The sequence below is a fragment of the Ursus arctos genome, unplaced genomic scaffold, assembly GCF_023065955.2.
Source record: "Ursus arctos isolate Adak ecotype North America unplaced genomic scaffold, UrsArc2.0 scaffold_32, whole genome shotgun sequence".
Classification (NCBI taxonomy): domain Eukaryota; kingdom Metazoa; phylum Chordata; class Mammalia; order Carnivora; family Ursidae; genus Ursus; species Ursus arctos.
This window is the reverse complement of record NW_026623008.1, coordinates 25,128,551-25,155,763: the sequence shown is the minus strand read 5'-3', so window position 1 is coordinate 25,155,763 and position 27,213 is coordinate 25,128,551. Positions and strand designations below refer to the sequence as shown.

General features: G+C 51.3%; 1 protein-coding gene across 1 annotated transcript in view; it reads left to right on the top strand.

Annotated features, from left to right (window-relative positions):
• The first annotated feature begins 814 nt into the window (after positions 1–814).
• CSMD2 (CUB and Sushi multiple domains 2) overlaps positions 815–27,213 on the top strand; it is a 513,762-nt gene continuing 487,363 nt past the window's right edge. Inside the window, 2 exon segments of the mRNA XM_057305507.1 lie at positions 815–863; positions 1,377–1,593. Of these exon segments, the coding sequence (XP_057161490.1) occupies positions 815–863; positions 1,377–1,593 (266 nt within the window).

The window sequence follows — 27,213 nt, the reverse complement described above, 5'->3', positions numbered from 1 at the left end:
GATGGAGAGGAAGTGTCAGAGGAGAGGGAGGGAGGGGGACACCACAAGCCTGAGCATCCCAAAGGAGATGTCGGGGCTGGAGCTCAGAGGGAAGTCTAGCCTGCACTGTGACGTTGTGGGTTGTCAGTGGGCAAATGGGGAGGTCCTTTAGACCAGACAGAGAGGAGGAGAGGTCCCAACACCAAGCCTGGAAAGGGGCCAGAGGAAGAGCAGGGGGTGGACGGAAGGAGAGGGCAGTGGTGAGGGAGAGAGCCTGTGGTTCCCCAAGCAACAGCATCATTAGATCCAGTGAGAGGAACAGCCTCTGGCCCCAGCAGGATGCTGTCCCATCAGAAGGTCAGAGTTCACATTTCCGCTGGGCACCCAGGTGCTGTGCATGCACGGTGAAGTCTGAGCTGCTCTGGCCTGGCAGGAGTGTTTCCAGAAGGAGGGTGTGTCTGAGCAACAGTCTTAATGGCAGCAGAGACAGAGGTCTGTTAAAGTGAAGACCGAAAAGTACCCACTGCCCATCATGACCTGAGCGCACCTGCCTGGGTGGATCAATAGACCGGAAGGCAGAAGTGACAGGGCTGGAGAGTGAGTGGGAAGGAAGGGAATGGAGACAGAAAGTATAGACAGATTGTGTTTTCTAGAAATTTGGCAGTGAAAGGGAAGAGAGAGACAAGGCTGGAGGGAGTGCAGTGGGAATTGTTTTCTCGGTGAAGGAGCCCGAGCGCACTTAGAATGGGAAGGCCCCGGCGGAGAGAAAAATGATCGGACTTGTGTAGCGTGCGCAAGAGAGAGACAGGGGTCAGGTTCTTGACGGGGAGCGGGGATGGGATTCCAAGGGCAGATGGGACCATTAGGTTTAGATCCGAGCAGAGGTTGGTTCCTCCTTTGGGGGAAGGAGGACAGCGTGGGGCAGGTTGGATGGGTTCTGGATGGGGGAGGGGGACACAGGACCAAGGCCAAGGGACTCCCCCTTGTGGCTTTGTTTTCTGCACCAGGCTAGAGCAGAGACAGTGAGCTTGGAGGAGGGGCCTGCAGAGTCAGGAGGGCATGGAAAATGGAGAAGGTTGCCAATCATCGTTCTGACATTTGATGTTCTAGAGGGGAAGCCTGTGTTCTGCCCCGTCTGGTGGCTTCTAGTTCCAACTCTCTTTCTTATCGCCCAGTTGTTCCGAGGCTCGAGCCCAGGGATGAACATTTTGTCATCTGCTCAGTGCACGGCACAAGCAAGTCCGAGCTTGGTCTGTCACCCACCTTCCCTCCCTCTGTGCCAAGCCTGGGGTGGCCTAGGAAGCCCGTGGAGACACGGGTTCACATCGCTCCCGTTTCTCTGGAAGCTTCTAGGAGTTCTCCTGGCCATGCTCATCTGCTCCCTTTTTCTCTCCCAGGCCAAAACTGCACGTTCCAACTGCAAGGTCCCAATGGGACAGTTGAGAGCCCAGGGTTCCCGTATGGCTACCCCAATTACGCCAACTGCACGTGGACCATCACCGCAGAGGACCAGCACAGAATCCAGCTTGTATTCCAGTCCTTCGCCCTGGAAGAGGACTTTGACGTCCTGTCGGTGTTTGATGGCCCGCCCCAGCCAGAGAGCCTGCGCACCAGGTACTGTCTGCCCTCCTCCCCGTAGCCAACAGCGGGGGCCCCGAGCCAAGCCCGCTCGCCAAGAAAGCCCTCTGTGGGCTCTGTCCTCAAGTCCTCTGCTTTCTTTACGTTTCCAAATTCCTTTCTCCAGCTTAGAAGCAGCCGGTAGGCGGGACTGATGGGTAGTGTACTTGGGAAGAGGAGTTAGAAGACACAAAGAGTTTGAGAGAAATTCAAGTCTTCCTGTTAAAATGGATTTTGCGTGGATTTGTATGTGTGTGTGTATCTGTTGGTGTATATTCTTTGCACGTGTGGAAATCTAATTTCTCCCCTTGGACGCAGCAGATATGTGTTGAAGGCAAGTAGTGATCATGTCTCCATCCTGTACTTGGAAACCGTCAATACTTGTTGGAATTTGCCTTGCATTTGTATGGCCTTGACTGCGGGCATAGAATCAGGATTTGGGGACAGAGGCGCCTGGGTGGCGCAGTTGGTTAAGCGTCTGACTCTTGATTTCAGCTCAGGTCATGATCTTGGGGTTGGGAGATCGAGCCCTGCATTGGGCTCTGTGCTAAGTGTGGAGCCTGCTGGAGATTCTCCCTCTCCCTCTGCGCCTCCACCGCCCCCCACCCCCCAAGAAAGGAGTTTGGAGCAGAGTTCCCACTCTCTCAGACCCCATCCTGGTCATTGGAAGAGAAAACTCGGGAGAGGGCTTTCCTGCCCCCCCTGAGCTGTCTCCCAAGGGAGAGAGAGAGCTCACGTCAAGGATGGAGACAGGCAGGGAGGCTGCGGCCTGTGCAGACAGGCTGACCTGTCTGGGACAGAAGTCAAGGCCCCAGAGTCCTAGCTCTCTGCTTTTGTTGACCTGGTGGCCTGCCGTGGTCCGTGGCCAGCCTCGTCTGGTTCTGCCAGCCAGGCTTTGGGCTCCCCAGGGAGCCAGAGGGTTAGTGGCTTACCAGCCAAGCCCTGGGGAGCTCAGGGTGCTAATGAGCAGAACAGTAATGAGCCGTTCCCTGGCGGGTGCTTTAACTCTCGAGGCTTTGTTTAAGGTGCTCTGTGCCCTTAGCTTGCGGGCTCCTGGAGCAGGGTCACAAACAACACTTACAGGACAGCGCCAGCCCTCTTTTCTCCTGCTTCCTGCCCTCTTAGGGCAGTGCAGAGGTGAGGCTGCCAAGCCTGCAGCAAGGGTGGGGGCACCCGGGGCCCCTCTGGCTAGTAGTTTGTCCCGGATAAGGCCGGGCTTATCCATCCTGCCTTGACAGTCGGCAGGTTTGGTGCACAAGGTCTCCAGTGACACTTGGGGGGGCACAGGGACTGCAGTCCTCTTCACTGAACAGCTATGTCATGACACCCCTTATGTTCCAGACAGTGGCCTGGGTGCAGGGGATGCGGTAGCAAGCACAGCAGAGCCGCTGTCTTCTTGGGGGCTACCTGCTAATGGGGGCAGTGGGTATGGATGTGAATATGTGAGTTGAGCATTCAAGGACATCAGAGCTAGAGATAAAACAGGGGAAACTGGGACTGGAGAGTCTGGATGAGGTTACAAGGGAGTGCGTCCTCACCACCGGGGCCTGAGCTCAGTGACACCATCTGTGGGGCCCTTGCATAGACTTTTGATGGATGTTGAATGAAGTTGAAAGATGGAAAGGCTAATGGGGTGCTTCGCTGGGGTGTGGACAGCTGGAGGCAGACTCCGGTTCTGCGTCCCGGAGCCGTTCCAGCTTTCCCTGCTCTGAGGTCCACACGGATGTCGTCAGACCTCTGCTTTCTGCCACTTGGGTTTGCTCACTGTGAGAGTGCAATGCAGAACACCCATGGGAGGTGGGGGGGCTGGTCTGGCCTGGAAGGGTGGGGAGGGGGTCTTGGGAGGGGAGGCCCTGGTTGTGTTCCCGGCCCCAGCGCAGCCCACTCTGGCCAACCAGCCATGTGTGAGGAGGAGGCCCCCCGGGTTTATGCCTTCACTCGGTGGTCCCCTGCTTGGGGTCTCCCTTCTGTGATCTTCCCCACCTGCTCATTTCCGTTCACTTCACCACCGAGGGCCTGCAGGCTTAGCAGAGGGGAAAGAGTGCTGTGCCTCCTGGGGTCCCTGCAGGCAGAGGAGCTCCCGGCTTGGAGGACACTGGGTGGGGAGATGACCCCAGGGGACAGCCTGAATAGCAGGAAGGAGTGGAATATGGACTCCTTGAAGGTTTCCGAGCGCAGCTCGTTGGGGGATGGATGGGGGGACAGCAAGTGTGTGTTGGGTGGGGACTTCTGGGTTCTTGTGAATTATTTTCATGTTTTTGCGTGGTTCTTAGTCTACTCAGGTGTTCTTATTCATGAATCAGTTTCTATTTGTATGTTTGTCCAGGAAATCATCCGTTTTATGGAGATGGTCAGGGGTCTCAGCCTAGAATCATACACAGTCTCCCCATCTCTCTGGTATCGGGAGCGATCTTCTATCTCGCGTCTGCTCCTGTGTGTTTGTGTTTTCTTTCTTTTTACTCAATTCGTCTTGTCAGAAGTTTGCCTGTTTTATTGGTCCTTTTAGCATTCCACCTGTAGGGATATCAATTTTGTTCTTTCTCTATTATCTAACGGATTCATTTCTGCTTTTATCTTTATTCATTCTTTTCTCCCTCTTACCTTGGGCGAATGTTGCTCTTTTGCTGATTTCGTGAATTGAATTAGTTTCATTATTTCTTGTTTGATAACAAAAACATTGAGACATTTTCCCCTAAGAATAACTTCGACCGTATCCCATACATTCTGATGGATGGTCGTTATTTTAGGAGGAGTCTCTAATTGTGGTTTTGTGCCTTCCTTGACTCTAGGATTTTTTCCCTCAGATTTTCCAGTAATATTTTTTATGCTTAAAAAATTATTATCTGGTTGTACTGCATTAGGGACCAGATGATGATTTCCACTTTGGAGAATTGGCTGACTTTTTTCCCTACAGTATAAGATCATTTTTTTTATAAGTGTTCTACAAATATTTGAAAGAAATAATTTTTTTGTGAAAAAATGTGTGTTATTCACATTATGTAATTTTTCTAATTTCTTACTGTCTGAATGAGGTTTGTCAAGGATAAGCAGTGCAATGTTTTCACATTTTCACTATTGTTCTTGGCAATTGATCCTTTTATTTCTAAGTTTTTACTTTATATATTTTGGTGTTATACTTTTCAGCATGTAAGTATGTTTAAACATTAGATATAAAGAGTGAATTTTATCATTTTTTCAATATAAAAGTTATCTTTAGTCCCCCAGTTCTTTTTTTGTTTGTTTGTTTGGTCTTAAATTCTACTTTGATGCTGGTAAAACCACCTTCTTTTTTTTTAGGTTTGCATTTATTGGGTCCCCCTCTTTCCCAATTCCTCTATTTTTAATATTTCTGCCATTGTTTTAGTTATATCTCTCAGGGTATCATTGGATTTTTTTGTAAGATTTTTAAAAAAATTTATTTATTTGAGAGAGAGATACAGGAGAGAGCACAAGCAGGGTCGGGGGGCAGAGGGAGAGAAACAAGCAGATTCTCTGCTGAGCAGAGAGCCCGACGAGGGGCTCAATCCCAGGACCCTGGGATCATGATGTGAGCCGAGGGCAGACGCTTAATCGACTGAGCCACTCAGGTGCCCCCAGAACGCATTTTAAGTTGTATTTCTCTGTCAACATCTTGTCTGGCTAGGCTTTTTTTTTTTTTATTTTAAAGATTTTTTATTTATTTATGTGACAGAGAGACAGCCAGCGAGAGAGGGAACACAGCAGGGGAGTGAGAGAGGAAGAAGCAGGCTCCCAGCGGAGGAGCCCGATGTGGGACTCGATCCCGGAACGCCGGGATCACGCCCTGAGCCGAAGGCAGACGCTTTTAACGACTGCGCTACCCAGGCGCCCCATGGCTAGGCTTTTTCTTAATCGTGTCATACTGGCCCTGCATCTTGTAGAAATTCCTTAGTGTTTGTAGCATGTAGGTATCTGTCTTTTTTCCTAGTTCCCAGAGTGGACATTTATATTGGCTCTTTTTAATATACCTTCGACTATTTCCATGAGAACTTAGGGGCTCAGGGTGAAGGGCAGTTTAACATGTTGGCTTGGCTCTCCATCTTGGACTGGAAGTTTCTCTTAGGATTTTTATTCTTTTTGATGCTACTGTGAATAGAATTATTTTTTACTTTATTTTATTTTTGGATTATTCACTGCTAATATATAGAAATATAGTTGGTTTTTATACATTGGTCTTATGTCCTGTGACCTTGCTGAAGTTGTGATTAATACTTCTAATGTATTTTTTTTTAATTATCTGTGAATAAATGTTTTTGTTTTAGTTTTTCCTTTCCAATCGAGATGTCTTCCATTTATTTATTTAGGCTCTCCAGTACAGTCTTGAATAGAAGTGGTAAAACTGGACGTCCTGGTTTCGCTCTTGATCTTAAAACATTCAGTCTTTTCACTGTTAAGTATGATGTTAGCTAGAGATGAGTGCTAGATGCCTTTCGAATGAAGGTTTTAAGCAGAGGATTTTGGCACAGTTTAGCTGCCGTGGGGAAAATGCACTGGATTAGGGGTCAGACTGGTGACTGCCAGGCCAGGCAGGAGACATTGGTAGCTGGAGCTTGACCAATAAGAGAGAAGATGGCGTGGCTTTGTATGATATTAACAGAAAGGCATTGTCCCTGAAGTTAAGGGTGAATTTATAGGGACTGGGGAGTGAAAATAAAAAGAAAGAGGTGGAGGATGACTCCACAGTGTCTGGCTTAGAAGCAGAAAACAAGCGAGATCAGTGTGTCATGAATTCCGGTCTCCAGGGAAAGGTGTTCTCACGGCATACCAGGGTCTTCTCTGTACGGACGTTTGTCTTTTTTTTTTTTTTTAAAGATTTTATTTATTTATTTGACAGAGATAGAGACAGCCAGCGAGAGAGGGAACACAAGCAGAGGGAGTGGGAGAGGGAGAAGCAGGCTCATAGCGGAGGAATCCGATGTGGGACTCGATCCCATAACGCCGGGATCACGCCCTGAGCCGAAGGCAGACGCTTAACCGCTCTGCCACCCAGGCGCCCCCGGACGTTTGTCTTTATTCGTCTAGCGGAACAGGACGGTCACGTCTTCTCACGTTGTTTTCCTGTGAAACAGTAGAGTACCATGAGGGTAGGCCTAGAATTATACCCAGGTCGTTTGTACGTTTATTAACACGGGGACGTGTGCAAGGTTTGGCTTCTTGGGAATGGAAGTCACACTACCCATCTTGCCCATCTTCCAGGGTGGTCGTATGGGAGCCCCCTGCTACAGAGCCCTTAGTGCTCCATCAACGGTGTTGCATCCTTCCCCGCCCCTCTGCTCCCAGACCTAGGAACTCAGACTGTTCTAGAGGGCCTCCGTGTCTGTCCTCATACTGTATCTAGAGACTTTAGATCACAGGAGCGCAGGTGTGGAGCACGGACCCTGAAGAAGGACTGGGGCTCAGGGGAGTCACTCACTGTGGGTGGGGCCCCCCAGCAGAGGGGCAGGACACCCTGAAGAAGGACTGGGGCTCAGGGGAGTCACTCACTGTGGGTGGGGCCCCCAGCAGAGGGGCAGGACACCCTGAAGAAGGACTGGGGCTCAGGGGAGTCACTCACTGTGGATGGGGCCCCCCAGCAGAGGGGCAGGACCACCGGGAAGTCTGCAGCAGGTTTCTCTCTGCCCGTATAGCCCGTGGCTTGCTGTGTTTATTGTCCCACAGGCTCAGATTTTGCCGTTCTGCTGTCTGCATTTTGAATGCAATTCTCCTTTCTTCTCCTCGTACTCCAACACCGATCTTTCTCGCTTGGTGGGTGCATTCTAGCACAAGGCTGAGGAGTCACCTCCCCACCTCAATCGCCAGCCCCCTTTAAACTTACCTTTCTCCCGCTGCTTGCTCACGGGTTGTGTAATGAGCGACAAGCTTCCTAACTGGTTAGGAAGCTCCTTGAGGCTGAAAGTCAGGCCTTGTATCACGTTTTGCTGTGGCAGAGCCACGCAGTGAAATATACCTCTTGCTGGTGGACGATGTGAGCTTAAGTTCTAGCTGTTCCTTAGCCGCTCGGCAGCCGCCAGTCACTTCGGCTCTTAGCCTCAGTATCCCCACCTATGTAGTGGGTATATCAATATCTGTCTGCTTCATAGGTTGGTTGGTGAGGATTAAGTTAAATAATGTGTGTAAACCACTTTGAATTGTGATAAGATATAAACGAAAGGAATTACTTGTATATTTGGAGACGTAAATCAGAAAACACAATTAAGCAAAAAGAAACCCCCTCCCCAATAAATGTAGAAGTCCCGTGGCAGAGCAATGATTCTCAATGCCCAGGGGAAATATGGCAAGGTCTGGAGACATTTTTGGTCGTCACAGCCGGAGAACGGCTGTGGCGTCTAGTGGGTCAAGGCCAGGGGTGCTGCTAGACATCCGACCATGCCCAGGACTGCCCCCAGGACACGTGCCAGTGGTGCTGAGGTTGAGAAATCCTGATGTAGGTGATGGAGGGGTTAAAGCCTTTGGCATCGGACCTACTAGGTTCTAATCCTACTTGTAGGTCAGTGACCTTGGACAAGTGAGTCAACCCACCTGAGCCTCAGTTTCCTCCCCTGCAGAATGGGGAGCTCTTGGCGGTGCTCTGTGCCGGCAGCTGCACCTGGCATCGTTAATGAAGAGGTGCCGGTAGACACACTGCGCACGGCTCGTTCTCTATGCAGATGTCATTCATCTCCCAGCGACTCCCTTTCTGTACCAGGAGTTCAGAGCCATCTTCTTGAAAGCATCTCACATTCCATCTAGAGCTATTCACAAGCAGCAACATCCCAGGGTGCCAGAAGGCAGCGTCTGGCTGCTTGAAATTAAATTTACAATAGAAGCTGATCAGATTCTTCTCATAATGGATCAGGGTGGGAAGCGAGCGTAGAAGCTGGTCTTGAAAGCCGCGGAGCCTGTAGGAGTTTGGAAATTAGCAAGAAAAGAACAAAGAGCCTTCCAGATAATGCAGTGTCAGCTCTGCCTGGATGAATTACTGAAACAATCCCCACATCTCTGCTTTGGCACCATTAGATGGCCTTTCCGTGCTGGCAAACATCCTATCGCATTGCAGTTTAATGTGGGATGAAGATTTCTAATGAAACATGAGCAAACGTCATCGGCGGAGACGCCGCTAATGAACAGCCTCACTGTGTATCGGAGGGTTTAGAGGGCGCTGTGATGACTGCACCAGTTAAGCACAGCTAAGCATCCCTTAATTTAGACATTTGGGCTCAAGTTATGGGAAACACTACAACTCGTTCCCTCAATTACTGGCAATACGCATTCTGTCGTCTGCCTAGGGTGGAATGCCTTTGAAGTCATTCGGAGCTGGTTGCAGATTTCACTCAACTGGCGTTAGACACCTGCTTGGAAGTTGTAAAAAATCCACAAATTTGCCAGATTTACTGTCTTCTTATACATATGTATCACGGCAGAGGCCCCTGAAGGACCTGTCTGTTTGGATTCCTTCAGAAGTGTTCCTTGCACGTCAGTAAGGCTGTCCTTGGAGAGCCCTGTGTCTCCCCAGAGTGCCTTGAGAGGCACTGCAGCAGGTGGCTGGGAGGACCCATGGGGATGAGGGGGCTTTCCTTCTTTACGACTGAAACGGGGGGAGAGGATGCTGGAAAGGGGAAAGAAGGGATGGTGGCACTGAACACCTCTTATGGTCCAGCCGCCATGCTAGACACGTTCATTCATGGCATTTATTCAACATTTGTCGAATGCCTACCAGGAACGCCAAGTGTTGGGGGCGCAAGAGTTAACAAGACAGCCTCTGCTTTCAAGGAGCCTACAGTCTCTTTAGGGAGACGGCTAAATATGCAGGCAGTGTGAGTCCAGGATGGGACACGCTACGGCTGGGGAGGCTGACGGCCTTGAGGGGGCTCTTTGGAGGTGCTCACCTGTGGGCCTGGGATGCCCTCCCTCCGTCTGCCCCTTTGCTTAGTTATTGGTTACTCGTTCTTCGTACCTCCACTCACTTGTCAGTTCCTCACTCAGGGACTCCTCGGAGCCACCCCTACTTCTCATCCTGGTCAGACCCTCCTATGATTACCTTCCTCCGTTTACCGTGCGTCTGTCCTTCATGGTTTCGCGTGGGCAGGTGTGTGATTATTTGGTTTGTGTCCATCTCCCCCAGGACTGTAAACTCCCTGGCTATGGAGACTGTTTCTGTTTTATGCTCCGTTGTGTCTCCAGGGCCTGGCTGATAGTAGGTGCTCAACAAATGTTTATGGAGTGAATGAATGAATGCTGTCCTGGAGGAAGGGTCACCTGGCAGGGCACGGAGGGAGGGATGAGGACAGTGTTTCAAACCCAGAGAATAGTATGTGTACAGGTCCAGCAAAGCAGAGGTGATGTCAGTGGGTTCATCCTGGGGTGGGTTGTAGTGGAGAGGTAGGGGTGTGGCCCGGCCAGATCACCAAGGGCCCTCTATGCCATGCTGGGGAACTTTTCATGTGGTCTAGGCAGTGGGGCCACACCGAAAGGTTTTAAACGGGCATTGTATGTTCTATCTAATCATTCAACAGCAGCGTGGTGAAGTGAGTAGTGTTAATTTTCATTGCAGGAGTTAGGTAAGCGTCTGACGTCTCTACGCGGCTAAGGGGCGAAGGGAGGAGAAGGCCACGGGTCTCCTGGAGCCAGAAGCAAGGCGCTTTTCCCCACACCAACATGCTTTCTTACTACAGCAGATTCATTTGCATTCATTTCATTTCCTTTTTAAAAATTCACTCCGTTTTCCTTTTAAAGCAGCTTCTTTAAAATAGTGAAAGTACTAAGCGCTCACTACTGCAGAAAAGCCCAGCCGTCCAGCAGTGTGGAGTAAAAGGATGTAAGCGCCTCCTACCCCAGGCCCTTGTCCCAGCCCCGCTCCCGGGAGGTAACCGCTGTTAACAGTTTGGTGTGTGTCCAATTTCTTTTTAAATAAAGATTCATTAAACTGCCCGTGAGGCTTATTGGGACATCCGTCAGCCCTTTAAAAATTGTTCTGATGAATTAAGTGTAAACTAATTAGAAACATGGATTCAATTACCCTCGAAACACACAAGGGCTTAATAATTAATAGGAAGAGGGCTTGAGGCCAAAGGCATTATGGATTTTATCAAACCCCTAACATCTGAAAAGTAAATATGTTTGATTCACCCTAAATGCTGGCAGATTTGCCATCCGGAGGCAAGCCTGTTGGTAGGAGCTTTGTATTTAATCAGGAAAGTTATCTGTGATTAATAAGGAGTCAGCTAAAGTGCGTGGAAGCCGGGGCCTGCTGGTGATTGCTGGAGACGACAACCTGGGACAGGAGAGCCTGTCTCTCTGGGTTCCTGGAGTCAGCTTTGTTCATGATCTGTCACCAGGCAAAGCGTTGGGTGAGAGGGAGGGGTGTCCACTGAGGTCCCCAATGAGTTCACTGATGGTTCCTATGGGTCCAGAATATCCGGGGAGCATTGCTGGGCCAAGAAACTCTGCAGAAGTTTGGGGGGAACGTTCTGTTTGTCCCCTTAGACTATGAGCTATGATGCCTTAGATGGAATTGGAGGAGAGCCGGGGTGGGAGGTGGAATCAATATTTACCTGTTGTGCCAGGTGCTCTATGTACCATAGCTCATTGAATCGGCACACTTTTCCCGGAGGTAAGAATTATTGCCTCCGTTTTTATTGCTAAGGGAACTGAGTCTCAAAGAGGCTACATGCCTCGGGGCGGCTGTGTTCAAAGTCCTAGATCTGCTTGACAGCCAAGTTCACACAGGTCCGAGCAGCGACACCAGGGCTGAAAGGGGTGGTGGAAGGGGAGGAGGAGGAAGCAGGGTCTGCCTGGCTTGGGCCTCAGGAAACCAACTGCCGTGACCCATGGGGCAGCCATGTGCTCCATCACCTTATGCCAAAGGGTAGGTTTGGGCAGACGTGGTGGGGGGAGGGGTTGGCAGCAGGTGATTTATAAAGCCAGGTGGGCAGCAGTGTCGGGGTCCTGAGCAATCTCTCCATTCACAGTAGGACCCTGTGGTTCAAGGTCAAAGTCAGTTTTTGTGGCAAAGCTTCACCTAGCTTGTTCGCCAAGTCTGCTATTTAATAGCAGCCAAAATTTAAGGCCTCGTGGAGCCCGAGCCTCGGGCCAAAAGGCCATGCTAGCTCACCCCTCCTCATGATCGGTTCTGCCCCCATTTTACCAGGTGTTGGCCAAAGAGGCAACATTGCCGAAGAATGGAGTTGGCCACCCCTTGACCTTCATCCGCCCCTTTCTTGCAAGCAGTGGCTGACAGGGGCGTTGCTGAGATAGGAACGTGCCCCCTCGTCTATCCTCAACGCTTATTCCCTGAACCTTTAGGGCAATAGAAATCACTGTGCAAGGACCCTATAACCCAGGACACTGTCCTCAGGGTAGAGGCGAGTTTGGACGTGTAATTCTAGCCTTCACTCTGTTTGTCAGTAGAAACAGTACCCAAACAGACCACCTCCCAAGTACCGAGTTCCTTGTTCCCTTGGAATTAAAATAAATATAAAAGAAAACCAACTGTCAGCTTTTCAGTGAACCAAGAGCCAAGTTATTGCTTCCTGGGGTGGGTGTGCGCTGCCGCAGGACGTGGTGCCCGGGGCCAGGTGTGGGGCAAGGAGACCGGCTTCCATCCAGCCCGGTTCCTGACTTACTGTGATCTGCACCAGGGCTGTCCCTTCTCAAGCTCAGCAGCATCTTCCTGACTTACCGATGGAGGGTGCAAGTCCAGAAAGATTCTAGAGCTTCTCCCCGCTTGGAAATCGTGTGATTGAGTCCTGCTGGAAATGTATGGGGGAGGACTCTAAAATACTCCGGATCTTCTTGGATTATTTCTGCCCTCCTCGGGTACTGCTCTTGGCTCTGGGAACAATTCCACCATTTGTCTTTGGCGTCGGGGTTTATTTTGCAGAGGCCTGTCCAGCCGCGTGGCAGAGAAGGCTGACTGTCCACCATCGTTCCGGTTCTTTCACGGTGCAGGGTGGTCTGGGGGAAGCAGCAGCCTCCCCTGCATCCAGGTGCCGCCGTGTGGGTTAGTGGTCAACAGAAAGTGGATGGAAGTAACGTGTATCCCTCCCAGCATGGCCCAGGAAAGCTCCCCTGCGATCTTGTGTTCCCTTTTCTTCCCTGGAGACAGGAGATGCCCGCGTGACTCTGTGAGGTGCAAGCCCCCACCTGCTCCTGGTTGCCTGGATTTTGTATACAAGCTTCGATCTCTGAGCGTCCAAGGTTTATCTGTCGCTGTAGTCCGTGTTTTCTGACCCATCGTGAGCGCTCAGTTTACCCATTAGGGAATGTACTTTAGAACCTAGAGGTAGGTGAGGATTCTAGACAGCAGAACCCATGAGCTTTCCAGAATTGACATTGGGTCTTGTTTGCTTTTGGGGAGATGAAGTTCTGGACTTCCTGGCCTTTGTGCCTAAAAATGAGGCCATTGACACATAGTTGAGATATTTTTTAAAGCAATTTTTTGTGCTCCTGACTTCTGGTGGATTCCTCGTGTCCTCATGTGGTTCTGGTTGTTGTCCCCATCCCTGTCCCATCTCCTGGGGCCTCAGCCGAGAACACATTGTGGTGTGGTGGTTAGGAGAGAGGCTTTGGAGCCAGCCTGCCTGGATTCATGCCCTTGCTCTGCCTCTTACTGGCTGTGACTTTGAGGGAGTCACTTTTCTCTGAGTCTCAGTGTCTCTGCCCAAAAAGCTGGGATTCCAGTGGCCCTACCTTTTAGGGAAATTGTGAATATGCAAGTACCCTACAAGACGCAAAGTACGTAGCAGACGCGGGGCCCGTGGTAAGCACTCAGTAGATGTTTACTGTCTTGTCATTACTGTCCTCTCTGAAGTTCATGTCTTCCAGCTACCCCCCTGCCCCCTCCCTGGTCTCTCCACACCCCCTTTATCTCTGGCCTTGGTTATCACAACCGCTTCCTCCTGCTGGCCTTGCTATTGCCTTGGGTATCTTCAGTCTATTTCCAATACCAGAGCTACAAAGGTCTTTTATTCTTTTCATTTTTTATTTTTTAATTTTTTTAAAAGATTTTATTTATTTATTGGAGAAAGAGAGTGCAAGCAAGAGAAAGAGAGCATGATCGGGGAGTGGGGAGGGGCCGAGGGACAGAGAGAAGTAGGCTCCCCGCTGAGCAGGGAGCCCAGTGCAGAGCTAGGTCCCAGGATCCTGGGATCGTGACCTGAGTCGAAGGCAGACGCTCAACCGACTGAGCCACCCAGACCCCCTTGTTTTTTAAAGAATAATCTTTGAATTGAAATATATAGAAAGAAATAGTTTTAGATTTACAGAAAAGTTACAAAGAGAGAGTGTCTATGTCTATATGGCTCACTCCGATTCCCTTATTATGAACATCTCACATCCGTGTGGTCCTTTGTCACAATTAATGAACTAATACCGATTTATTGTTATTAACCTAAGACCATATTCTCTTCAGATTTCCTTCGTTTTTACCTAAAGTCCTTTTTCTGTTCCAGGATCCCACCCAGGGTGCCTAGATCCTTTGGCTCCTTGGCTGTGACAGTTTCTCAGACTTGACTTGTTTTGAATGACAGACGCTTTTGAGGAGTACTGGTCAGGTTCTTTGTAGAATGTCCTTCAGTTGGGATTTGTCTGCTGTTTTTCTTGTGATTTGACTGGAGTCATTTTTTTTATTGTTTAATATTTATTTATTTGAGAGAGAGAGAGAGAGAGCGCACGTGCACACTCGCAAGTTGGGGGAAGGGGCAGAGGGAAAGGGAGAAGCAGATACCCCACAGAACGCAGAGCCCGATGTGGGGCTCGATCCCTCGACCCTGAGATCATGACCTGAGCCAAAATCAAGAGTCAGACGCTGAACCGACTGAGCCATGCAGGCGCCCCAGGGAGTCATGTATTTTTGAAAGGAAGACAGTGTTTTCATCACATCACATCAAGGGCACATACAGTCGACATGACTTGTCCCTGTTGAGGTTGACCTTGATCACCTGGCCGAGGGCCTGTGTGGCAGCTTCTCCACTCCAAAGTTATTCCCCTCTCCCTACTGTCCTCTTGCAAGGAAGCCACTGTGCGCGTTCCACACCCAAGGAGTAGAGTGTCAGGCTTCATTTTGACGGCCGAGTGTCTGCATAAACTATTTGAAATTCTTCTGCACAAGAGATCCGTCTATTCTCCTCCATTTATTAATTTATTTATATCAGTATGGATTCATAGGTCGTTATTTTATACTTCGGGTTATAATCCAACCTGGTTTATTTATTTTGCTGCTCTGATTGTTCTAGCCCGGCCACTGGGCACCCCTTTAGTTGGCTCCTCTTGTCTCCTTTGACACTTCCCACCATCATCAGTCTTTGTTACCGATGGTGGTGGTGCTGCTGGTTCATGAACGCTCTTGGGAGCCATGAGCTGGGGTTCCCTGGATCGGAAAATGGTCTCAGAACCCACGATCTGGCTCCGCGTGTACTCATGACTATTGGGACATCACTGCTTCCGGGCCCTCTTTGCTGCCAGAGCAAGGAACGTTCCATGTGTACACTAGCCCACGTATATACACGGAGCTATAAATATTTTTATGTGCATCCATCTGTGTCTCTGTTAAGCTAAACACGAGTTCGTGCTGATATCTCCAACTCTAATCCAGTACCACCTGGATCATTGTAGCCTCCTTGCCTTGCTTATCTGGAACCTCCCACAGGAGACACCTGGCTGCCTCCATCTGCCATGCATTTACTCCATTGTTCAATTGCAGGCTGCATGTATAGTGGTACCAGAATTGGGAACCTGTGCCCCCGTGGGAAAGGACTTTCTCAACTAGACTGCAGTGATTATGCTCCGTTCCTTTGGCCGTGAGTGTCCCAGATTTCACCTGATTCAAAAGTTACTGAAGATAAGCACTATGGAGAAAATATACATCAGGGCAGTGGTGTGACGTGTAAAGGGTGAGATTTTAATAGAGTGGCCAAGGAAGCTGTGTCACTAAGAAGGTGACTCTTGTCTAAAAGCCTGGCACAAAGTGAGTTCGGTGTCTCCATCCACCTGCAGGTGGCCCCAGGGGGCACCTGTCCCATTGAGTTGTGTGGCTCACGTGTGTTTCCGTCTCAGGGCCCAGCAGGTTGGTTAAGGAAATTTAAGGGACAGGAAACATATTTATCAGTAACTGCAGGGGACATGAAAACACTCAGGCACATGTGATGGGCACCTGTCCTCCGGGAGCTGCAGCTGACTGGGCTTTCCCGGGGAAGAGGAGAAAAGCAATGAAGACGGTGTAGAGTGGTCTGGCGAAGTCGGAGAATTGATTTCTGAGCTCATGATGCCCCCGAGCATCGTGGAGGCTGGCGACGCAGTGTCTTCTGTCCCACCTGAAAGAGAAAATGTCAGCACGAGGTCTCTCTAAGGTCTTTCACCGGATCCCCCTGGTTCCATCCTTTCCCGGCAACCTTGGCCCCTTTCAGCTTTCACGGAGCCGTGGCAGCCGCATCAGGGGAGGGTGTGGCTCCCCCCTCCCCTAGGCTCTCAGCTCGTGATCTGCGGGCTTTGTGGTGGGCTGGCCGATCAGAGGAGGCACATCTAACCCCTGTCTTCTCCGGGACCCTCCAACCCCCCATCACAGACAGGGAGGGTCTTAGACTCCTGTAAACCCTCCAAGGCAAAGGGAAAAGGTGACACGTTTCCAGCTGCATTTCAGTCGTGTTAGGAATTTATCACCGTCCCTAGGTGAATGCCCTGTCCCCCACCGGGGCCCTTGGTAGGTGGGGGAGCTGAAGACAGCAAGAGTCCCTGCAGACCAAGGCAGGTGCAAGGCCCGCCTTCTGAGTGCTCCGTGGGGCTCCTCCCCGCTCTGTGTGACTGCCTCAGCTTCCCGGACGCCCTGTGTTACTTGCTTTCCGCAGTCAGCCAGTACGGAACTTTGCTTTGGTCCCGTTTTGCAGAGGAGAAAGCTGAGTTTCTAAACGGTGAATAAATGGTGGATACTAATAGAAGGTGGCCGAGTGCTTAGTGTTTTCGACCTGCTCTGACGGCGCCCTCCGGCCATGTAGACTGCGGGTCCAAGGAGGGACAGGAGAAAGGCAGCCTGGACACAGAGCCAGCGGTCCTGGAGGACATGGAGGGATGAGAGGGTACCTTCCAGAGATAGGATTTCTCTTCCACAGTCCACCCCTTCCTCCCTACTGGAATTTACCTCCACTTGGGCAAAAAGGAAAGCAGAATGGCCTAACTGCCTTCCCCCTGCTCTGCTCTTCCTTGCGCCTTGAACTAGGTGAAGGCCTCGACATGCCAAGTCTTTGTAGGAGCCCGAAGGAGGGGGTTCCTTCTATTTTGGAGTATGTAGAAGAGTAAAGATTTTCTTTAATTAGATAGTGCCGGATAGATTTAATTAAAGCTTCAAACCTGCAATTTTCTTTGTTTGATTGATCAGTTGGTGCTGATTGCCTGGAGTAATTACGAAGGGGGAGGTGGCGTTTTCAAAGTCTGGTGGCGATAAAGAGGCAGACTGAGTCAGCTCCTGGGCACTTGGTTGTCGGAGTGGATTCTGAAAAGGTTTAAATTGCACAAATGTTTGTTAGTTGGCCAAATGAAAAATAAGGTGTCTAGATTACACTTTTGTCTAAATCGCGCTCCTGGCTGATGTACTTCTATAGAAAAGTTCCCTTTTACCTCTTTTCTCCAAATGTAATCACGCCCCCGAGACCAGGTGGTATTCTGTTATTTCTGTCTACTTTTTTGGGGGGATAATTGAAGCACATTGCTGGGACTGTCTCGTAGTGGCCTCTTTTAAATTGCTAGAGCCCACGGAGGGTCAGGTGAGAAAGCCAGCCTCTCATGAGCTCTGCATTTGGGAAAATCAAGGTTGGCATCAGGCAGGCCTGGGTTTGAACGCTAGCTCTGTGACCCTGAGCCAAGCCTTCTCTTGTTCCTCAGCCGCGGAGAGGAGAGTCGTGGAGAGGATCCAGTGAGCCCAAGTTTGGATATCTAGTGACTGGCCTGCCATGGGTTCTCGCTGGATGTCTGTCCCTTCCCCGTCCTGGGCTCTGTTGCCTCATAGAAATCAGCACTGCCACCACCAAAGCTCGGGGAGCTCATGAGAGCAGAACCGTCTTGCTCACCATTACGAAATCACCCCGGGACGCCAGCCACGGCTTGGTGCACGGCCGTTCTCTGTCCAGTGGTGAATAAGTGAATGAGTCCCCTGACATGTAGGTGCCCCCCCCCCACCACCAAAGTAGGTGACACCAGTATAGGGTGGGAGAGATGGCTCCCTTCGTGAAAGCCGGAGGGGTCTTGGTCCCCACTGGACACGGCGTAACTGGCGTGGCGGGGTCTGCCGTTTGAAAGCCTTGGTGGGAGAAACTGCTCGGTTTTCTTCGGAACTCGTCAGACCATCCCCGGGAGACTGGGCCGACTTCTCAGTCAACCACTGGAAGGGGGTGTCCGGGGAGCTGTCAAGGCTGTTGCAGCACAGAAGGATGTTTGAGTTGTAAAAACGATGCAGGCTGTGGAAATTGCCAGTGCATTCTGTACATCAGCACGTAAGCACGTGACCTCAGGCCAGAAACGCTGGAGGCAGAGTCCAGCCACGTGCTACTAATACAGGCATTAGGACGGCCGGATTGTGAGGTTTTTTCCTTCTTTATTTTAAGATGTTTCTGTCACGTAGTGTGTTATTTGGACAATAAGGGTGCATTTGCAATGGGTACAAAGTTAGGTGTAAAAGAAAAGCAAAAAAGTTAAATATGTTACCCTTCACCCATATCCATACAGGGACAGGGACCGAGGGAAGCTCTTCCAAAGGGGAGTGACCAGGATGAAGGGAGATTGTCTGTGTTGCAAGATGGAAATTGAAGGACTTTGGGGTGTTTACTTGGAGGAAGGAGGCTCTCAGGGGAAGCGATGGCTATTGTCAGAGGCCCGGGAAAAGACTCAAGAGCCGACGTCAGGTGTCCGCATGCAGGCTGCGAAATGGACATAACAGGACCGCAGACTGCAAGTGGTGGCCACCACTTGCATCTCTCTAGAATTGGGGCTCCTTGCTTCCTGCTTCTGGAAGAATCAATGCAGAAGGTGGGGCTTGTAGGGCTGCCCCTCTCTGGGCTCCAGACGTCCTGCTGGAACAGTGGAGGCAATGGTTCTTTTGTTTTGTTTTGTTTTTTCTTTTTTGTTTTTTGTTTAATAATATTTTTTATTATATTATGTTAGTCACCATACAGTACATCCCTAGTGTCTGATGTAAAGTTCGATGATTCATTACTTGCGTGTAACACCCAGTGCACCATGCAATACGTGCCCTCCTTACTACCCATCACCAGCCTATCCCACTCCCCCACCCCCCTCCCCTCTGAAGCCCTCAGTTTGTTTCCCAGAGTCCATAGTCTCTCATGGTTCATTCCCCCTTCTGTTTACCCCCCTTTCTTCTTCCCTTTCTTCTCCTACCAATCTTCCTACTTCTTATGTTCCATAAATGAGTGAAACCATATGATAATTGTCTTTCTCTGCTTGACTTATTTCGCTTAGCATTATCTCCTCCAGTCACGTCCATGTTGCAGCAAATGTCAAGAAATCGTTCTTTCTGATGGCTGAGTAATATTCCATTGTATATATGGACCACAACTTCTTAATCCAGTCATCTGTTGAAGGGCATCTCGGCTCCTTCCACGATTTACCTATTGTGGACAGAGATGCTATGAACATTGGGGTGCATATGGCCCTTCGTTGGATCAGTCATTCTCCACCTGGGGACTTGCCTTATGCTCAGCAGTGACCCCTGGAGTTGGGGGAGTGGCATCCCAGGAAATACCTAGATGGGAGCCCGAGGGGAGGTTTATGTGCGGTTTGACAAGCATCTTCAGAATCACCATTGCTTCGATGTGTGTGTCGTCAATTTATTTCAAAATTTTAAACATTAAAGAAGAAAGCGATCGTTTCATGTGGGTCGCAAGGGGCCGCAGGGATAAACAGTGGTCTACGTGGGTGCTTTGCAACCTTTAATGTGCGGGCAGCTAACCTGGGGATTTTGTGGAAGTGTCGAATCAGGGTCTGAAGGTCTGGGGTGAGGCCCAAGATCCCACAATTCCCCTCGAGCTTCTGGCTGATGCCAGTGCTGGTTCACGGCCCACCCAGCACCCAGCATGACCTCCGAAGCCCTTCCTGGCAGCTCCTGGGGCCCTGGCTCCCTCGAATGGCAGCATATTCATTTCTTATGTACCAGCGCTTGGCCCATCTTTTATAGAGTCTGTTAAATGAAGAGGAACCAAGTAAGAATGAAGAGCGAGGCGTGAACGAATCCAGGCAGGACTTAAGAACTGTGTTTTAGTAGCAATAGAACTAGGCATTCATTGCTCAGATTTACATCTGCACATGTTCATATCTGTGTTCGTGACTGTTGATCATCTGCAAATAATGCTCTGTTGTCTTAATCCTACTTTTATGGCTAATGATGTGTGTTTCATTCCGATCAAGCGTAGACTTTGAGTAAACATACATTTCTCAATATATTTCCCTCCGATCACTACCCAGGACTGCGAGTCATTGAAAGAAATCGTGTGTGAGGGAGCAGGATGGTGTCTGGAGCCCATCCGCTAATGGCATCCTTCTCTGGCTGCCCGCTAAGGGCCTGGCGGGGGCGAGCCTGTGCCTTTCCCTGCTGGTTGAGGGAGCCCCTGCGACTTCCTGCATGAATTTCCTGCCAGCACCACTGATCACCGGCCCCTGCAGAGCAGAGTCTCTTTCTCATTTCCAGGAATTTGTGATGTTTCCAGTTCGATTATTCAGGATCGCTCTCCGCTGCCCCCATTCCTGCTCAGCGGCAGACAGTGTTGTTCCCCAGACCCCCAGCCCGTCCCGTCCCAGCCTGACTGTGGAGAGGCCCCATCCTTACCAGAGGGTGGCTTAGGGCTCAGCCTCCTGGGCCCAGGATCTGAGCAGCCTGGACACTTAGTGCTGTAGTGTGCTGGCCCCCCTGGCGGGTCCCTGCCCTGCTGGACCCCAGCTCTCTAGACCAGGCTTTGGATGCCACTTGACTTCTGTAGCCCACTTCTCCCAGCAGCTGGACTCTGCTCCTGCCTCCCGATGGCAAGTCAGACACGGTCCTCGGGGCCCTGCCATTCTCCAGTCCATGAGCCTCCCACGTCCCTGCATGCCCCACCCCACTGGGGTTCTTCCCCGTCCCTTCCATCCTTTGCCCCTTCCCTCTGCCAACTTAGAGGCTGTGTCATGATGTGAGCAAGCAGGGAATGCTGAGGGAGAAGCAATTCCAAGGCAGAGAATGGGGAGTAAGAAGGAACAAGCAAGGAGGAGGGGGGGATGAATCAAAGGCTGGCTTTGGGATAGCAGTTACTGATGAAAAAATCAATACATGCTCTTATTTGTATATACAGAGAGAAATATATATATATACATATATATATACACACACATATATAAATTATTTTTGTGTATTATTTATACGTGTGTGCGATTTTATATCCCATATATATATATATATGTCCCCCATATAGTGTGTATATATATATGCACTTATATACACACACAGGATATATATATATAGATAGATACCCCGTATGTGTGCCTGGCGTTCTTCTAAGCTCGATGCACAACATGCCATTTAGCGCTCCCAGCAACCCCATGAGGAAGGTATTGTCATCTCCACGTTATGGATGGACATTGAAGCCGGTTGCGAAGTGACTTGCTAAGATCACACAGCTAGTAAATGGCGGAGCCAGGATTTGGACCTCGACCAGCAGACTTCAAAGCTTGTAGTCTTAACCGCTCTGCAGTGTTGTCCCAAGTTCCCACCTTGGGCGGAGTGGAGGTTATGGGCCCTGGTGAACGTCTGTTGACAGCCACAGACTCTCCCCTCCCCGCCAGATGCATGCACCGTCATTTAACCGTGTGCACTTGATTCTGACGGATGGATGCATAAACCCCGTGGGACCCATCTGAGAGCCTCAGGTTCCAAGGCTCCTGCTTTGGAGGCGGTGCCCATGGATGGCAGTAAGAGTAACAACAGAAATTGATATTTTGTTGAGTATTTACTACGTTCTGGGCACAGTGTTAAAGGCTTTCTGTGAATTACCTTGTTTACCCTTCGCAACAGTTTCAGGAGGAATTATCACCCCCCTTATGCAGATGAGAAAACTGAGGTTTAGAGAGGTCGAGTCACTATCCCAAGCTCAAGCAGCTGGCGAGCCCCCCAGATGGACTGAAACCTAGGTCTGCTGGCTCCCGCGTCGGCACCCCGTATGCTCTGCAGGTGCTCGGCTGAGGGCTGGTGGTGCCCTCATCCCGGGGCTGACCTAGACTGGAAGGAGAGAAGTGGAGATTTGGGGGATGGTTTCTAGCAGGTGCTTCTTGGAGATTTTCACCCCAGGAAAGCATGTTGTGAGGAAAGGAGGGATCGAGGGGGGCTGTGGGAAAGGGGAGGGTTTCGGGGAGCATGCGCTTGCAGAGTCGGGTCTGGGCATTGGTTTCGGCAGCCAGTTTTGTCGTTCTGCTTCTACAGAGACTGTCAGTTGTGGAGTCAGAGAACAGCGTCTTAAACCCTGGCAGGCAAGGGTGGGGCTGGGGACCATCAAGCAGGACAGGCCCCAGCAGACCTGGGTCCAGATGCAGAGACTGGAGGCTGCTTTTGGCTGCCCTGCCCCCTGGGATAGGCCCTCATGTCTGTTCTCCTGCTCGCGGTCCTCCCTTGGCCACCTTCCCTGTCCTCTGCGTCCCCGTCTTTAGCACAGCCAGCTCAAGCGTGTGTCCGGAAACGTGGCCCCCACAGGGCTTCCCGGCGTGGCTATTTTAAAGCATCCACGTTAAAGTGACAGCGTTACAAGGTACCGGGCACTCTTCTGTTCCCGGGTGTGTGTGCCGTGGGCACCCCTGATAGATGCCACTGGCACATGCTACTTGGTAATCAAAATTGCTGAAGGCTTAAGGGTTTATTTTTAGGCTGGGTCCAAAAATGCTGCTGCGTCAGAATGCCACCGCAGAGCCTCAGAAGGCCTGGGTGCTTGCTGGGTCTTGTCCTGAGCTCTTGCCAGCTCCCGGGTCCCAGCGAGGCCCAAGGCCACGGTAGAAGGTGCTCGGGTTGACTGCAGATTCACTGGGGTCCGGAGTGGAGGGTGCTAAGAACCACATCTGTCCTACTGGAGGGGAAGCCAGTCAATTCCCCACAGTGGGGTCTTGTCTCGTCCTGGCGCCCCACTGTGGGGATCCCATACCCAGATCCCATATGGAGAAGCTTGAAGCAAGTGTCTTCCCCCAGCTGAGCCAACAATCTCCTCCTTGGGACAACGGCAATGATCCTTCTGACTTCTTGGCCTGTGCACATGAATGGCGATAATAGTAGCAGGTTGTAAGGGCTCAAAGAGGACCGTGGGAACCAGAGCTGGGGTGTGGTGCGTGGTGGTGGGGATGCTTGCTGCCATGGTGAGCTATGGTGCCCACTGACCCGTTCCCGTCACCTGGGTAATAGGAATGGCTGCTATGCATTGGGCGCTTACTACCTGCCGGGCGCTGCTTTAAGTACTAAACCTGGATGAACGCTTTTAAGTCTTACAACAGTGCAGGAAGTAGGTGTTCCCATTTTCCAGATGAGGAAGCTGAGGCACAGGGAGAATAAGTGACACGCATCTGTGCTGTTGGGATTTGAATTCAGGCAGTTGGGTCTCTGAGCCTCATGCCTGAAGATGAGATGTGCAGAAACAGAAGCGGGGGCCTTTGGTGCCCAGGAGAAGCCAGGGCCTTGTCTTCCGCCGTAAGAGAGCCCGGATGAGTGTGTGGGTCCGAGGACAGGTCAGAGTCAGAGGCTGCCCTGCTGCCGGATGAGAAGATGCCTGTGAAGGGCCCAGCACGGAGCCTGGCACGCTGTCAGGCAGGCTTTCTCCACTGGGGCGCTGCTGCCCTTGGGGGCTGGGGAATTCCTCCACAGGGTAGCAGCATCTCTGGCCTGCCAGCAGCACCCCTTTGCAGAAACCAAAAAATGCCTTCAGACATGGCCAAATGTCCCTGGAGGGGGCACGGCTGCCCCCGTTGAGGACCACTGCGGTGGAAGTCAGGAGACGCGCGCGAGCTTTGCTCCTGTCCCCAGGTCTCTCCCCCACCGACAGGTTACCATCTCTTGTGTGATCCATTAGCTGCCTCCAGTTGCTGCAAAAAGCTGGCTTTCCTGGCCCCTGGGGATGCAGGCGGGTGGGGCCTCTGTGCCTCTGAGCTTCTTTGCGGAAATCAGGAATCGGGGTGGGGGCGGGGTGGGGCACGAAGGTGAGGCCTGGCCACGGTGGGGACCCGACAGCGTCCGGCATCCAGGCCTTCACGGCCTTTTTATCCTGCTCCATTAGCGAGATGCATGGCATTTCTGTTACAGTGTTTCCACAAAGAATCAATTGAAAAGATAAAAAATATGGCATCTGGAGAGTTTAAAATTAAATTCTTACAAAATACGAAGTGGAAGAGAGAATTAAAAAATAGAAACAGGGAGCCCCATGACTTGCACAAATCCTCCATTTGTTGCCTGGGAACTGAGCAGCCTGGCCTCAGAGGAGAAGGAATTCCAGGCTGCCCCGGGCGGGGTCCTCGGAGGACCGGGGGAGGGCGGGGTGCCCTGCAGAACTCACTCCAGGCCGGCAGCCCCCGTCTCCTCCCCCAAGGCTTCCCCATCCTCGGCTTCCTGGTCCTTCTTCCTTTCCTTTCCATACATATGCTTTCATTATATAAATAGATGGTTTTTATAGAAAACTTGGAAAATGCAGACTATTATAAAGGAGAATTTTAAAAAATCAGCTGTGATGTTGCCACCCCAGAGAACCACTGATAACACCCCCCGCCCCGCACACTTGTTCATGGAGTTGACCGGAACTGTAAATACTGTGTATCCTGTTTTTCCCCCCATTTCATTTGTCCTAGACCAATGGGAGGAATCCAGCTTTTCTGGGGTCTCCCTGTCCCTCCTCTTGTCAGCCACGAAACACCTGCATGAGCCTCCCCGGCACTCAGTACTGCAGGGGCAGACAGACAGAAGGACAGGAACACCTGGACTGCCCTCGTGCTCACAGCGTGGAAAGGGGCACAGGACCACTGATGGCCTGACAGTTGTCAAAGGCAGTGTCTTTATCTGTAAAGACTTCCTGAAGGACCCAAGCTGGGCTTTTGGAAGAATCAATCAGACTTGGCTGGAAGGAGGGACAAGGGAGTACATTCCCCGTAGGGGGTAGAGTGTGAACAGTGGCTGGGGGGGGAAGAGCACAATTCTGGGGGGATCTTGGAAGGGAGGCTCGGAACATACATGAAACAAGCACTCAGTCCTCTCCAAACCTCTTCCGGTCTCCTGACATTATTCACCCTTCCTGTCTCTGTTCGCAGCCGGGGCCAACCTCATGGGCGTGCACCCTTGTGCCGTCACCCAGGATCCTGTGCTTGGAAAGGGCCCATGTTGGTTGAATCGCTGCTGTGATTGTCTTCAAATTCCTGATCATTTCTATTTTTTTTTTTTAGATTTTATTTTTATTTATTTATTTGACAGAGAGACAGCCAGCGAGAGAGGGAACACAAGCAGGGGGAGTGGGAGAGGAAGAAGCAGGCTCATAGCGGAGGAGCCTGATGTGGGGCTCGATCCCAGAACGCCGGGATCACACCCTGAGCCGAAGGTAGATGCTCAACGACTGTGCCACCCAGGCGCCCCGAAATTCCTGATCATTTCTGAATGAGGGGCCTGTGTCTTTGTTTTGAAGGCGGGCCTACACATTGTGCGGCGGCCTGACACTCAGCAGGTCTCATCTCTCATTTTACCAAGGGCTTCGTCGAGGCCCTCCTGCCCCACAGACCTGCCAGGTTTGCGTCTGTCCCTCTTTCTCTGAGGGCCCTAACCCTTCTCCCTGGCTCTCAGGTGTACTCCCCCCAGATTGTTCCTCTCTGCACCTCACATTTACCCGCTTTCTGCTCCTTCACTCCAGCCCACACCTAGGCCGGGTTACTATCCTTCAGAATTAAAAAAATCACTACCTTGCACACCTACTTGCCCCTCCTTCCCAACGGCCCTTACCCTCTCCACTTCATGGAGCTCCCCGAGAAATCTCTGCTTCTTTGTCGGAGTCTGCGTCATCTCTGGGGGTCTTGTTCTGGTCCCCCTCCTCCACCGGCAGGTCCTCTCTGCAGGATGTTCACACAGCTGACCCAGGAGGACCCAGGCGCCTTTTCTTAGCTCACCCTCCTTGCCCTCCAAGCATCACCTCTCTGGTCCTCTACTGGTCCTCATCCTCAACTCCCAGCACCCTGTGTTTTCTTGCCTTTCTTCTTTCCCTCGCTTCTCCACATCATGGATGTGGCAAAACCCAAGGGGTCCATTCCAGCTATGCCTGTGGCTTCTAGAAGCCTGGACAGAAGTGGCCCCATGATGATGAGCCAACGGTCCAGCATGGCTGGGGGTTTGGGAGGTGGGCGCTGGAACCAACACGGATGAGCTGGGACCAGCCAGGTGACAGCCCAAAGGGTGGTGGCTGATGGGGACTCAGGCCACAGGGATCTGGGGAAGGGGGATCAGGAAAGTGAGAGGTACCCCCCAGGACCTGGGTGTGCTATAGTAACCACAACAAACCACTTCACTGCCTGCATTCGCTCCTTCATTCATGCGCTTCCCAAACAGTCCCCCATCACCTACCCGAGCACCTGTCCGAGCCGGGGCGCTGAGCATGTCCGTATAACATGTGAATTCGACCGGGCTCTGTGGTCACCTGCATGGGTCAGCAAGGCATTGGGAAAGCAGTGGGGGAACACAGACACCAACTCCAATCATTCCCAAATATAGCCTCTAGTAGGAGAAATTAATAAGTAAACGAAGAAACAAAGCGATGACAGCTTTTGATAAGCTTTCTGCCGGAAATAAATCGGGGGCAAGAAGAGAGACTGCAGGAGTCTGGTGCGCGTGTTCACAGAGGGAACCCCAGGGTTGGAAGGGTGGGGTGAGCGGGCCAGATGGAGGGGGTGCCAGGCAGAGCCACACCTAGCACAAGGCCCTGAGCCAGGAAGTGGGGGCCTTTCCTAGGCACTGAAGGAAGTCTCCGCTTGCCCAGGCCGCCGGCCGGGCGTGGCCTTTGCTGGTGTGTGGAAGCCCCGCGATATTGATAGTTCCGCCCTTTTTCATATGTAGCAAAATGTCACTGCGTACTTGAGCCCTCATGACTCAAGGAGCGCCCTGTCAGACACATTACTGTGGTCATTGCTCATTTCTTCGTGTCCTGAATGACCCTCATGCTTCTGTCCCATGCAAGGACCTCAAACATGGGATGGGCTTAGACGCAGGGTGGGGGGGCGGCTAGGTCTGGGTTTCATTGTGTGGGACATTCACTGACGAGCGCCCAAGAGGCAGAGGGTCCTAAAGCTGGTTCAGGCTGGGGTCCCCCAAAGTTGAAAGCAAATTGAGATCTAAGCATCCAGGACTCCCAGCTTGTAAAAATGCTGTGTCTCTGGCAGGGGGTGAGGTGACCGTGCAATTCGGGGCTGAAGTGTGGGGAGTGGAGTCCCGTCCTCTGGGGAGGGGGGCTGACCAGAGCACAGTAAGGCAGCATGGGCAGGGCTGAAGGCCAGGTGCGTGTATTGGGAACCGAGGCAGGGCGGCCCTGTGGGCATATGTGGACCTGATAGCCACCAACCCACAGACAGCAGGCACACGAGGCAGTTCTAGTTCCAAAT